Below are 14763 nucleotides of genomic sequence, written 5' to 3' on the forward strand. Positions count from 1 at the left end.
TGTATTCGGATTCTAACGGCTATAACTTGTCACTTGCGGCACTAGTTAATATCTTCTCGTTATTATTATTGTCATTAAGTAAAGGATGGGAGGACGTTTTTAAATTTTCACCAAATCTAGTTAATGAGAGAATTAAGATGGTAGAGTATCTGAAATTTTGTGAGAAGATATCCGACTCGATCTTATTCATTTTTTATATTAAAATTATTGTTTTAAACTTTAAGTATGCATTGGATTGATCATTTCAAAAAAAAAAAAACAAAAACTTATATGAGACGGTCTCACAAGTCGTACAGATAAAGTTAAATGTCAATGAAAAACAAAAACTTATTATGATCCATCTCACAGATAAAGATTCGTGAGACTGTCTTACAAGAGACTTACTCTACAAAAAAATCAGTGAACTCGTCTCACAATGAATCTTATTTATTACATTGATGTTTGGAATTTGAGATTTGTATATTGAGAATTATATTCGATAATAATTTTGTGTACATAATTTGGTTGTTATAATGAAATATGCATAATTATGAGGCACATATGTTTCATGTAACTTGGTGGTTAGATGGCATCTCGTCTCTCTTAAATTAAACTAGCCAGATCTCATACTGCTGGAACAAACGTATCTTTTACCAAAAAAAAAAAACAATTAGATAGCTTCAATTATCATTTTGCTATCGTTAGTCTTGATTCTTGAAAGCATATTGTGATCAAATAAATTTGGAGTCGAATCATATTATCTAGATAAATGATTAAATTTATAGATTAGGAAGAAATATAAAAATAAAAAATGGTTAGTCTTGATTCTTGAACGCATATTGTGATCAAATAAATTCGGGTTCACTGATTTTTTTGAGAAGTAGGTCTCATGTGAGACAATTTCACGAATCTTTATCTGTGAGACGAGTCAACCATATCGATATTTACAAAAAAAAAAATAATACTCTTAACGTAAAAAAGTAATATTTTTCATAGATGACCCAAATAAGATATATGTCTCACAAATATGACCCGTGAGATCGTCTCACACAAATTTTTGCCATATGTGAGTACCGCTATGATGGCGTCATGTACATCTAATGTTGAGCACTCATTGTAGATATCTATGTGAGCATCGCTGAGATGACGTCGTATACAGTTAACAAGTGAATATTATCTTATAGGATGTTTACCATATCAAAACTATACCACCGAGATGATGTCATGTAAATATATAATTTTTGCAATTTTTATTCAAATAATTCTTTAAGAATGTAAAATTTATAGTAAATTTATGGAGTGAAAATATATTTCTCATTAAAGTTATTACAGTAGCATTTATTAAGAGTAAAGTTGATATTTCGATGAATTAATTATTTATAAAATGTCAATGAAAAAATTATGACCTGGTACTATCATCGAATTAAAATATTTAACTTCAATTATAAAATCAAAATTTTAAAAATCACTCCACCGAAAATATTTATGAATTTAATAATTAGAATAAACTTACATCTTTTTAAAATTATTAGAAAATTACGATCAACTGAAAACTATGTAATATAGTACATTTATTTCAAGGTAAAAACTTGTGTGAGACGGTCTCACGGATCGTATTTTGTGAGACATATATCTTATTTGGATCATCCATGAAAATTATTAATTTTTATTGTGAATATCGATATAGTTGACACGTCTCACAGATAAAGATTCGTGAGATCGTCTAACAAGAAACCTACTCTTATTTCAATTATTATGTTAGAAATTTTGGAGAATAATTTGAGTCTAGTATTTTTTTGGAAATAATAACTCATCGAGTCGTAGTAGTGGGAAAAAAGTAATTTATGATGATTATTAATTAGCAAACAAGGCTAATTTTGAAAATAGTTTGTTTTACATGGGTACGATAATTAAAAACAAAAATTTGTGCGATACAACATTCCATTCTATGAGATGATCTTTTTTATACAAAGAAATTATATATATATATATATAAATACAACTTAATTGACTCAGTTTCATGAATAAATTAATCGTTCATTTATACAATTATATTAAAAATATAATCATAATATATTAACTATATTAGAAGACACCAAAATATTTAATTTCATAATTATCTTTTTTAATCCACTAAAAACCTTCAAGTCAATCTTTTACATACGAGTAGGTATCTTATGAGACGGTCTCACGGATTTTTATTTGTGAGACGGGTCAACACTAGCAATATTCACAATAAAAAATAACACTCTTAGCATAAAAAGTAATATTTTTTCATGAATGATCCAAATAAGAAATATGTCTCACAAAATATGATCCGTGAGACCGTCTCATACAAATTTTTATATTTACATAAAAAATTTTAAAAAAAATTCTCTTTTAAATCGAACGATTTTTCGAAAATAATTTCGTTTTAATTATTTAATATTATTTAATAAATTAAAAATAATAATAACATTATGCATAGTGTGTATATTTTTTTATTGTTTTTATAAAGACCCGACCCAATTTCTGCTGGCGTGACCAAATTCTTTTCGAGTTTTACCTACGGAGAGAAACCCTAGCGAAGGGCAAGATGATCATTCCGGTTCGTTGCTTCACATGTGGGAAGGTCGTCTTTCACTTTTTGTAGTCTTTGTTTAGGTTTACTCGTGCTTAATACTTTGTGTCGATGATTTGATTTTCTTGGAAAACCTTTCTTTTAGGTGATTGGAAACAAATGGGATATGTATCTTGACTTACTCCAGTCTGATTACACCGAAGGGTGAGTTTTCTTGCAGCGGGGTTAATGATTTGTTTCCTTTAAGAGGTTAATTTAATGTTCTGATGTTGATATTTGCTTTGAAGTTATGTTCTCTTATCTTCGGGTCAAAGTGCAATAATCGCGGTTTGTTCTGGAAACATCAAAGTTAAATTTTGATTCGCGTAAATAAACCTTAATTTTTGTCCATAAAGCAGTGTGACTGAATATATTATTCATTTACGGATATGGTTGATGGTGGTTTCTTGGCTTTGAGATTCATCTAGTGATGAAAAGTATCTTTTCCTGGTTCTGTACCGGGTAACATATGAAAGTGTCACTAACTTATTGTTTTATTCTTCTAAAAGTAAATTTGAACGAATTCCTTGAAAAATAATCCTTGAACATCTCATTCAAATCCGTGAGATGAAATAATCCTTGATTACGACACCTGGTAAACTGCGTACTTTGTCATGATCTTGTTTCGTGAGAGAGAATATTAATTTGGTATAAGTGTGTGTTAGGATGACCTTTGCATAGAAAATTGTAGTTGAGCTAGTTAACTAAACTTAATCCATCCGTCCTTGTTGTTTTGAGAAAGAAGTAAGGATGAGTTATTTTAAAATTTAGTTCCGATTTATGTTATCTTTGTACGATTTCAAGGTAACCACACGAGTTTTCTTTGCAGCGATGCTCTAGACGCACTTATGCTTGTTCGGTACTGCTGCCGAAGAATGCTGATGACTCATGTTGATCTCATCGAGAAGCTTCTGAACTACAACAGTCAGTGTCATCTCCCTTATTTTTAAATCTCTCCTGCTATCTATTCTTAGTGTCTGCATGCTTGATCTCTTTGATCGGTGGTTATGGATGCCAAAATCCGTGAACATGTCCCGTCACGGGCTCTATCTGGTTGAATGGTTATTTATCACGATGGTAATTCTTTCCTTCTTTACAAATTACGAGCAAGGTCAAATCTAGTTGTTGCAATCGCTCTATGCGGCTTGGACCTATGGCAAACCACTTTGTGATATGAACGTTCAAACATGTGAAGCAACTTAAATTGGCTTTCTGATGAAATTGATACATGTAGTGGAACATTTGAGAACTCGTTAACCACTCAATACACGACACCGTGTTTCCTCGAAGAACATGTCACAATATGAGTTATTGATTATTGAATCTGTTCATACTTGGATGCTAAGAAAGAACCCTTAAGCATCAAAATAATATCACCCTTGGTTCGCTGCTCTCCATAGTTGGAACTCACTTGGCAGTTGGCTCTTTCTCTCTTACAGCTTTGGAGAAATCAGAGGGCAGTTGATGCAGCTTCATATTAACCGTATTTGCGAGTGTGTATCTCCCCACTGGTGGGAGGTTCATGTTAGCAGTGTAAAAGAATAACTATGTAAAAATCTGGGAAGGCAAGGTGGTCTTTGAATCATGTGACCTTTCGAAGGAAATTAGCAATGAAATATATAAATATTTTTTTATTTCTTTTCCTTGCCTGTCGATACTTGTGTTTTTCTTTATTTCTGCTGTTGCATTACACAGTTACATCAATCCTTACGTGGAAGACGCCTTTCTTATTCATTTCTGATTTCTTTACGTTATTAAAGTTAAATCTTTTATATTAACTCTTGTATTTCGATAAATGTTGTAAAATCTTACTGTCATCGTTTTGAAAGTCATAATTTGAAATTTGTTTTTTTGTTCTAAAAAAGGAATTATACTAGATGGTGATTGTTTACCTAAGGAAACCCTTTGTAATCGATTTACATTTTTGTTCTTTTTTATTTTTCTTTGTTTCTGGAAAGCAAGGTTCAAATGTTTTTATCAGCCAGCATTAATTAAATTAATCCGTATTAATAGAGAAACATCATCTTGGAAAAGAGATTATGGTTGTAATACATTTTGATTGAAAGCATTGAAACTATGAAAATCGTTAGAAGATAAGAGAGTTGGAGATAACAAATGGAGGATCGTGGTATTTTTTTTATGTAACAAGTAAATTGGTCTAGTGCATGATGGTATTGACCAGTTTTTTCAAGAATGGCTCGGTCCCGGGTTTGGTCAAGACATCGCCTTATAACCATTTGATCGGTTAGAACCAGTCGAACAGGTATTGTATTGAACCAGTGTTCAAAGTTTATTTAATGGTAAATTTGATTTAAACCCTCACATCCAAACTTAAATTTGTATTTTGTCAGAAAAATTGTGTGTTTGTATTTTTTTATTATAATTATAATTAAAAAAACATCAGATACCGACTCATACCGTAGATGTAAATGATACGTATCTAACAACGTAACACAGAGGTTCGCAACAACTATAACAAATTGAATTAACGCATGATAAAATTATTTGTAGTAATATTACAACAATACGAAACGAGACTTGAGCGGTCTTAAATGTTTCTTGAAACTTAATAAGAAGCGTTATGCAAACTAGTACAGGAACTGTGATAGATTTTAATTAGGCGGTTTTTCCTTGTAATGCTCTTTTAATCTTCTTTTTGAAGAAAAAACCAAGTGCTGCCCCGACAATAGGCCAAGTTGATAGAATGGCTACATAAGCAAGCAACCAGATGGACCTCTTATTTTGTCGCGAAATCTGATATAAGCACCTTTCAACGACAGTTGAGCCCTTTGAATCCCCACCTTCTTCAGAGGTTTGAGCCACAAAGGATGAAGAATCCGGTTTTCTTGGATCAGTGACCTCATGGTTGCCTGTATCAAAACCAGTTGTGTTAGTCTCATCAGATGTCTCAATGATAGCACCATCCGTTGGCTCATTTCCCATTGCAGCCACCATTCCATCAGCTACGTTGAGATATGGGCCTTGATCTATCGAAGATTGAAGTAGTACAGAATGAGGTCCACTGCTTTCTTTCTGAAATGATGATAGTAAAAGTATAACCATTATTAGCCAAGCTTTATGCTGCGAATGTCCTGTCGCTAGAAAAGTAAGATAGTGAAACAAACATCCACCTTCTTTTGTACATGCATGTAAGAACTCGAATATAAAACTTCGAGAAATTCATTAACGGCTGTCACCCACCTGTGGAGAAAAGAACACTTCGAATTCAAAGATCCATGCCAAATTTCTGTGAAATTGCTATTTAGCGGATCATGGTAGAAGTTTACTTTTAAAACTAGTTCGCATTGGCTGACTGGTCATATTGTGTAGAGGGAAAGGCCTAGTTGCATGATAATATTCCTATTTCATATCAATGAGGCCAACCCTAAGTCAGCTCATATTTATAAATTTGTAGTGGATTTATCAAGGCCTAAAAAACTGAGCATAAGTTGCATGCTAATAAATTTGTAAAGATAGATGAAATTTATATTTTCACGCATCAATGAAGACGTTAGTTTACAGAAAAAATGACAAGATAGGTATAATGTAGAGAAAAAAGTACCACAGGCCAGATGCAGTGAAACCCTCAAAGAATGCCAGGTGTCCACCATGTTGTGTTGTGGCTAGAACGATGTTTTTATTTGCTCTACAATAAAAAATTAGTTATGGCGGGTCAAATGAACTGTAAGAAGGCAGGGAGATGTAAGCATACCGGCACTCATCCCAAGGAATGGCTTCTCTAGTGCAAACCGGGTCGTCCAATGCACTTATGCATAATAGTGGAACTGAAACTTGTCCAATAAAAGCAGCACTGCTACAACGTCTATAGTACGTGTCCACAGTCTTGAAGAAAGAAAATGTATTTCAATATGCTTCCAACGAATATGAGAGGGAGGAAGAGCAAGAGAGAGATACCTCATAGTTTCCAACTAGACAGGTGGCATGAGTATCAAAATCCCGAATAGAACGTGACTACAAAAAGACACATATTTAACCAGAAAGGAAGAATATTCTATACAAGTAGCTAATTTCTGAAACACAATATATCGCACAGGGAAAAACATACTTGAAAATAAGTTGCATTCATCATTCATGTTACCCATGTTCGTTTCACTAATTCCAGAACAACTTTAGATAAAAACATTTACAAAACTTTCAAGAAGAATCAAGTTTCAAATGAAATAAAGGCCATCAATCTAGTGGAAGACATTTGGGTAGAGCTATACATTTGTACATGACAAAGAAGTCCAAAAAACACTTAGGCGGACGAACCGCGTGATATATAACAGAACAAAGCTACTGGGGAAAAGGTAGTCTAGTTTAATCAACTAGTTCCTTGCAGTGCCACATAAGGAGCATTTACAATTTAGCAATTAAACAAAATATTAAGGCAACCCGCGGTATGTACAAATTTCGAAGGAAAAAAACAAATTTTTAGTAAAAACAATACAAAATCCAAAAAAAGTAAAAGTGCTTGCTCGAAAAGTACACAGCACTGCAGAAGACTAACTTTTTTGATACCCTCCCAGTTAGCAAGGCGAGAATAACGAGTTTCATGCCTGCATAACACAACCATATAACACAATAAGTTAGTGACCTTTTATGCCGGCCCAACATAAGATAGCTTATTAATAGAAATAAGTGAACGAAAATATTGCATCTTTGAAACGGGACTAGAATTCTAAATGTACAAACAAAGTTATACATCATTTCAGAGGGTAATAACATACAATTGTGCATAACCTTGAAGACCAATTGTAAGAGCTCTGTCATATAACTTTTGTACAAGTTTTCGAGATATAAATCTGGAACCAATCTGTGAAAGTGGAAATAAAAGAGAGAAAATTCTATTAAATTACGAGATTGTAGTATGTATAAGATGTTCCACTCAAGAAAATAGCTTCCGAAAATTGATAATTGACTTCTTATGGTACATGAAGGATTGGATGATGTCTTTTCTAATATTGTCCAGCTACAGTTATCAATTTTTTTAAACCACAACTTTTACTGATACTTTATAATACTGAGCACCAACATAAACCAAAAGCAGCAGCCTTTTTACAAATAATCACAGTCGTATAATTGTCTACAGTTTCTTAAAAAAAAAATGATACGACTTTAAATCAGTACTAGTAGTTCACACAAACTGACCAAGAGATCCCAAGGACAGCAAACTGCTACAGCACCTGCAACCGGAACATTCTCCCCATCCTCTCCCAGATATTTTATCTACAAAAAAAAAATTAGGTACCATCCAGTTACTAATACTGTCATTCTGCTCCATAGAACAAGGTAATACACTGGGAACATACCAAAATGTTAGCACCGATACTAGTTCCCACAACAAACAATGGTGCTGCATAATACTTTTCATGTAGATAGTTAATGACATCTCGCACATCCTCTGTCCATCCAGCATTATAGAAACAATCTGACTGCAGAAATATAATCTCAGACCAAAGTCAAGGATCGGAAAAACAACTATGATCGATATTTTTAATGAGAAATCCTGGTTGGCCAGCTAAACTTAACAGCTCCCAAACCTCAACAAGAAACTTTAAAACAAGTTCAAATCTTTCACAAAGCAACATATAAGATACAACAAATTCCAACCATCGAAATAGAGAAGTATTGAAATATAGATATTGCAGGTGCTTGTATCAAACATAAGCACACTATTGCTCCTCTGAAAGAAATATTTTCTCGAGAGAGAGAAGAGAGACGTTTTCACAAGTAGTTACACTTCGGAAAACCTACCATCCTTTGCTAGTATCGCCAAGGATCCTAGTACTTACAGTTACAGAAACACCACCTAATCCTCGGTGATTGCTGACAACCACATTCCAACCATGTTTTGCTGTATTGAAAACAAGATGTTTCATATACTGCAGCAAAAGTCAATTAGATAAAGTCAATTTCCAAATAAAAGAGATGCAAGTTATCCAATGATCACGTAAATTAAAAAAGAAGCAGACATCCAATCACTAAATGATTCTTAAGGATTTGCCCTTCCTAGTGTGTTGTTTGATTCCGACAATAAGTAATGAAATTCAACTCTGATACAATCCAATCATCCTATAAACAAAACATAGCTTACTTGTCAAAAATTCCATAAAACATGGTAAGCCGAACAGCAAGATAAGAATGCAACTAGCCAGTATAACCATTAAAAGGTCCATATAATAGGTTTCGGAAAATTGGATTTGCCATATAAACATGCTTCTTGCAACTCTTGTTTCGTTATTTTGCTACTAGAACTCTGGATTAGATTCTAGGGTTCGTTATTATGGATGTCTTTCTGAGCATGCAGTATTTTTTCTCTCTCCTCTCTTGTTTAGTATGCAAGCTTCTGATGTTTTGGATGGCATACTGTTTACTTGGGTTATCAATGAAATGGCCTTACCCATTACCCAAAATTGCAAGAGACAACTTTTAGGCAAAACAGTCAAGTTTGTTTACATTTTTTAGTTCATATTCAACTAATGATGACTTCCAAATACAAAACAGGTACATCACTTAAAACATCGAACAACAGACAAAATCTGTATTCAGTGGATCGCAATCCCAAGCTCACCGGAGAAAGCCGAATCACTTGTCAGTCCTGGAATCATAACAATAATTGGAGTTGCATCATCTTCAGAAATAACATGGTTATTTGTAGCATCTACTCCAGATACTGCCAAAAAAAAACTGAAAGTCTTATATGAGAAGCAAGCAACCACACCTCTTAAACAAAAAATAATCACTTTTAACTTTCAAAAGTTGGAATATAATAGGATACTCAAGAGACATAAACTTGTGCACAGGTGGGGTTACTAGTTGCCAGATATGCCATGTTTCTTCCATCTATTCATACCACAAACATGCACACCAAGCCCGGTCATCTTCAGCCAATCCAACAAAGTAAGTGGTGTAAGTTTTCGTTTTTCTATATCTGTGGAGTGATGTTCGAGGTAGACGACATTTAAATGCATTATAGTTAATTTATAATGTCAAAATGAAAGAAGGATGATTTAAAGATTGATTTTTGCATAAATAAATTAATCAAGAAAGTCCATAATTGTATGTTGTGGTGGTGGTGCTTTTTTTTTTTTTGGTGTTAACGCAAAGACTGAGTGCAAAAGATATCAAAGCAAATAGATTGAGAAGATATAAATGACGAAGCTTCTTCCAAGGGAAAAAGCAAATAGAAAAAAGAAAAAAATCAGTATTGGTAATTGAGCAATTGTACTCATGAACATGAAACATGACAACTGCAGCAAGAATAGGTTTAGCATTCTAAACCCATTTATGGAGCTGAAGAAGCTATGTTGGGGAAAAACTCTTTTTATGATGCATGGTGTATGCTTGCATTCTGTATCTGCTACATGCCTCAGCCAGTCAAATAACAATATTAGGTATCATTCTCTTTACCATCAGAATGCATTAACCAATCCAGAGCAAAAGTCCCACCATCAGATGCATGAAACATTTGTCTGAGATAAATTTCAACACGAGCATTAGAGGGGAATATCAAGCTACTTTCAATAGCATGAACAGAAACAATTTTAAGTTTCTATTATTCCTGGAAGATTTGAAAAGTGAATAAACAGCAAATACTGAATACGGTATTATCTTACAAAGATCAAAACATTCTAACACCATAATATGCATATTGCTATGAAAGTATGCTATCTATTTTCAATTTTCCCGACAAAGAAAGTAATGCACTTGAAATCCTTGAGTAGAAGCAGAAATACTCCACCTTTGATAGCTAAACACTGGAGGCCTCCCAAAGAAGTTTATGAAAGAAGTTTGGAAATGTGGATTTGAGAGCCAGGGTGTCGCCAAATACCTATTCAGTGCCAGGGTTACAGTAAAACAACATATCAACCAAAGTTGAACTGGAAAAAAGCAAGCTAGATTATAGCTACAACTATGAAATTTCCCTGCCAGTCGTCTCTAATCTCGAAGAGTAAGTTGGTGGAAGTAATGTTAAAACAAACATCCTGAAATCTAATGAAAAATTGACCATCGAAATGAGAAAGGATCACTAATAAAGAGTATAATTGTTTTTTATCCCTCGCCATCTTCATCAACCAATAATGCAGATATTCTTCCCCTAGCCTCCACCAAAATTCATATCCAGAGGCCAGGATTACCGGCAGAAATGCAATCAACCATAAAAACCCGAATCATAAATGCAATTACATTTCAGCATTTAAATGATTTGTTCTTTTAACACCAAATTGTTTATCGATTCAACTATCTGCATTTAAAGCACTTGTCTGAAATCTACTATCAAGAAAGTTCTCATTTGAGTTTTATTTTTATTTTTGCAATTTTTTTTTAAAAGAGAACTTTACCTCCCATGAAGCGTCTTACACTTGGATACGACTGCACGATATATATCCGAGCTCGGATTAAACGTCAAGGAAACCGGACCACCGCGAAATCCAGTAAAAAGATCCTGGAAAAAATGGAACTCCAAAAAATTGTACAACAAAATAGTGCAAAAGAGAAGAAACCCAGCAAAATACTTCCAAATGGGTATTGCAAAAGCGGTATCAAGAAGGAGCTTATAAGGAATTGCCGGAGGTTCAAGAATTGCTTCAGAGCAATCATCCATGGAAAGAAAAATTAAACGTTTTGATCAAATGTGATCGAAAAATTTCAGGTATTTGTGTCGGTGAATGATTATTAATTGAGCATGTTGCAATTTGTGGGTTTGAAAGTTGGGAGATGTGATCAAAATGTTGCTCCTGTTTTCGGAGTTGATGGGAGCAGGCCAACGTGTTAATGGCAGAAGAGACGGGTGAGGTGTTGGTGCGGTTATCTGTATTCTTTTAATGTACAGTTTGAATTAAAGTCGTAGGACTGGTCAGCTAATACGTAAAGCTCCTTGATACAAATTTATAATCTGTCTGAGAATTTATAGTGATCAAAGAAATATTTTAAAACCGAGTTAGAATAATTGAAAGCCCTCTATTTTCGTTTGATTTGATTATTATGTGAGAAGGAATAGTAGCCATATATATTAATTGTTGATATAGATGCAACATAATTGGAGTACTGTACTGAAATTTCCATTTTCCTGCTTTCACACATAAACTTGTGCAAATTTCAAATGAATCCCAGCACTAATTAGTCAATAGGATATATCTAAAAAAAATAAATAGATTATTATTATATGCTTTTGAATTATGATGAAATTCTTAAATATTTTTCAAGTCAAAGAGCTCACTGGATGCAATAACAACTTAATCAGTTAATTCTTTTGTTCAACCAAAGGCCAATTTAACTAACTAGTGATTTCATAGAAGGATCATCTTCACAACATTTTTTTACACAAGACGATTGTTTTTACCCAAAAAAAAGACAGAAAAAACTTGGGATACAAAGCATTCAATGAAATCCACCGGAGCACAAAGCATTGGCTGATGAAACATCAGAATGTGGAGATGGAAGCATCGTCAATGCAACAATACCGCTGGCAGCGGCTGCCACCGCTCCAGCCACAAATGCCGGCAGGTTACTGCCTCCGAACATGGCATCCCACGGCCCACTTGCCACAGAAACCATCATCTGTTTCAACCAAAAAAATCAAAATTTTCATTCCCATCCACATGAAAAAGTGCAGCGCATAATCGTTTCTCAAATAAATACTGGAATATTTTACATACCTGTGGTATGACAATTGCAAGATTTAGAACTCCCAGTGAAAGACCTAACCATGTCATTACCATAATCAGATAATGAAAGGATTGAAAAAACTCCAAGGGATAAGGTAAGCAGTGTTTACCTTGCCCTGCACCAGAATTACTGGAAAATATGGATGCCAAAGTAAATGGAATGCTGTAAGTTATCTAACAAAACAGATGATATATGTTAGGCTACAGCCTTTCTTCAAAAATTTTGGAATGTTCAGATTACTGAAACATTACCATTGGAAACACAGTTGCATTTTAAGCAGCCAAATCCTATCAGGACAAAACTGATTTATGTGGCTGTTTTAACTGATATCATGTCTGCTTTCGAAAATCAAATAGACTCGCCCTAATGAACTATGGCTCCAAGGTACAGGGCTTTCGATGCAATGCTCAAAGTCCTAACAGACACATGCAATAATCTTCATACTAAGCCTGACATTTTGAAGCAAATTCAGTACCCGAGATTACATATCCAAAGCAGACATTTTAACCAAGTGACAAATAATCAAGAAAACTCACTGCTTGAGGTATCCCAAGAACAGCAAAGAGGGTCAGAGCTCCAACCCTAACACCAACCAGAGGCGGCTGCAGTGTGGCACCGGCACTCCCATTGGTGGCAACACCGCGCCTACTTGACTCGGCCAATTTAGTGATCCAAAGAGTCATTCCCAAACAGAAAGCCAACAAAAAGTTAACCCCACCCCACACCTTTTTCACCCCACCAAAAGAATGCACCAAAAATTGTACTCCCAAAGAAGTGAAACCCAATACCACAGAATTAAGCATCAGCCCCAGTGCACCAGCACGCACACCAAGATCATACAACTTCCCCTCCCCCACTTGACCACCGTACACCTCCTTCCCCATCCAATCTGTATCAAACAACAAGAAAGGGAACCAAGCAAACCAATTAAGAAACGTTACTAGTAGTAAAATCCACATGGGTCTAGGCAAGTCCTTAAGCGCACCCAATAATTCCCCAAAAACTGGAATCTTTCGTTTTTTGGCTGCCTCCAGTGATGAGATGTTTGGTGTTTCCTTTTCTCGTACAATGATTAATGCTAGAGTGGTCAAAGTCAACAAAAGAGCAACAGGAGATGAATAAACAGCTCTTGAGATTTGCACAGTACAAGTCGCAAGCCTTGGTCTTCGAGAAAGGGAAGATTTTGTAGAGGTGGGTATATGCTCCGGCTGCGTAGCCTAGAACGTTCCCCACTGCCATGAAGAATGAGTACAGAGCATTTGCAGTGCTCATTTTGCTTGCACTTCCTCCTGATAAATCGGCCAAGAATGCCCTACAAGGACCCTGCAGAAGAAAAAAAAAAGACTCGGAAAAGATTTCGATAAACAAAAACTCAGAATCATATTATTTACATAATTTTATGAGTAAACTTCTTGCGTTTTCTCATTTTGACATTCTAACCCGGTGCTGATAGAGCAGTATGCTTGAAAGTAAATCCTTATCCGCGATTTACATTACATGAACAACATCAGGAATTAAGGAAAACCATGCTGATGGGGCTTTTTTCAGCAACGACATGGAAAATTTAATTTTCTTATCGAGCATTTTTAGCTTACCTGTAACATGTTATTGGCAACGTCAAGAATCCAAAACCCCACCACAAAAACAGCAATAGCCCGTGGCTTCACAGCCTTCCCGATGTGATCACCCGCTGCATGGCCCAAATCAGCGGCGAAGCCAATGAGAAAAACGGCAACTGCAACCAGGGCTGACCCGACGGCGATGAAGGGACGGCGGCGGCCGAACCGGGAGGTACAGTTATCACTGTAGTAGCCAACAATTGGCTGAACCAACATCCCCGAAATGGGTCCACAAAGCCAAATAAAAGCGGCCCACCTATGGGGTACTCCTAAAAGCTGCACGTAAGGAGTTAGAAGAGAGAGCTGCAGAGCCCACGCGAACTGCACCCCCGCCGCTATTGAGGCCACCAGAATAACTTTTTCCAGTGGCTCCGCCACTAACGACGGTTGTTGTACTTCCAACGAAGATACTCGACTGTTCTTTACTTCAGCATCAACCTCCATGTAACTGCCTTTCTCTAGTCTTTTTCCTCTGTGTATTTATGTAACTTAGATTTTTTATTTTTGCATGCAAGCACCGGCTAATCAGTAACGAAAACAAAACCAAATCATCGATTTTCAGGTTATTATCACCGATGGCAAAAATTTATTTGGGATGTTGTGAGACGGATACGTTATTTTGATCATTTATGAAAAATTATTATTTTTTATCTTAAGATATTACTTTTTTATTGTGAATATCGGTAGATTTCGACTCATCTCCCAGATAAAGATTCGTGATACCGTCTCACAAAAGACCTATTCATCACCAATTGAATTGACAATCTTTGGATAAAAATAACTCAAATCAAACATATTCAAACAAGACTATATTAATATAAATTAATCATAAAATAAATTTTGTTAGTTTTAGTTTTTCTTGACAGGAGTATATTTTATTTTATTTTTAGTTTC

At 34.9% G+C, this 14763-nt stretch overlaps 1 protein-coding gene, 1 long non-coding RNA gene and 2 pseudogenes across 2 annotated transcripts; 1 reads left to right on the forward strand and 3 right to left on the reverse strand.

Moving 5' to 3' along the window:
* The first annotated feature begins 2460 nt into the window (after positions 1-2460).
* LOC142525543 (DNA-directed RNA polymerases II, IV and V subunit 10) lies at positions 2461-4212 on the forward strand. The gene is made up of 4 exons (XM_075629857.1): positions 2461-2590; positions 2685-2743; positions 3408-3502; positions 4018-4212. Exons 1-4 carry the CDS (start codon positions 2555-2557, stop codon positions 4041-4043), a joined length of 216 nt encoding a protein of 71 aa, XP_075485972.1. The 5' UTR covers positions 2461-2554; the 3' UTR covers positions 4044-4212.
* Positions 4081-4440, reverse strand: LOC142525544 (uncharacterized). Its single transcript, XR_012815090.1, has 2 exons — positions 4265-4440; positions 4081-4226 (listed from the first exon to the last, which is right to left on the reverse strand). It is a non-coding gene; the product is annotated as an uncharacterized LOC142525544 (long non-coding RNA).
* A 592-nt stretch (positions 4441-5032) lies between these two features.
* On the reverse strand, positions 5033-11425 carry LOC142524330 (embryogenesis-associated protein EMB8-like; annotated as a pseudogene).
* A 393-nt stretch (positions 11426-11818) lies between these two features.
* Positions 11819-14398, reverse strand: LOC142524614 (sucrose transport protein-like; annotated as a pseudogene).
* Positions 14399-14763: the final 365 nt, after the last annotated feature.

Source organism: Primulina tabacum, chromosome 14, assembly GCF_025594145.1.
Source record: "Primulina tabacum isolate GXHZ01 chromosome 14, ASM2559414v2, whole genome shotgun sequence".
NCBI lineage: Eukaryota > Viridiplantae > Streptophyta > Magnoliopsida > Lamiales > Gesneriaceae > Primulina > Primulina tabacum.

Excerpts from the sequence above, each read along its gene's own strand:
- LOC142525543 (XM_075629857.1), top strand. The coding sequence starts at position 2,555 with ATGATCATTCCGGTTCGTTGCTTCACATGTGGGAAG. Across the intron at positions 2,744-3,407 it reads CAGTCTGATTACACCGAAGG|CGATGCTCTAGACGCACTTA; the intron begins GTGAGTTTTCTT and ends TTTTCTTTGCAG. Across the intron at positions 3,503-4,017 it reads GAAGCTTCTGAACTACAACA|CTTTGGAGAAATCAGAGGGC; the intron begins GTCAGTGTCATC and ends TCTCTCTTACAG.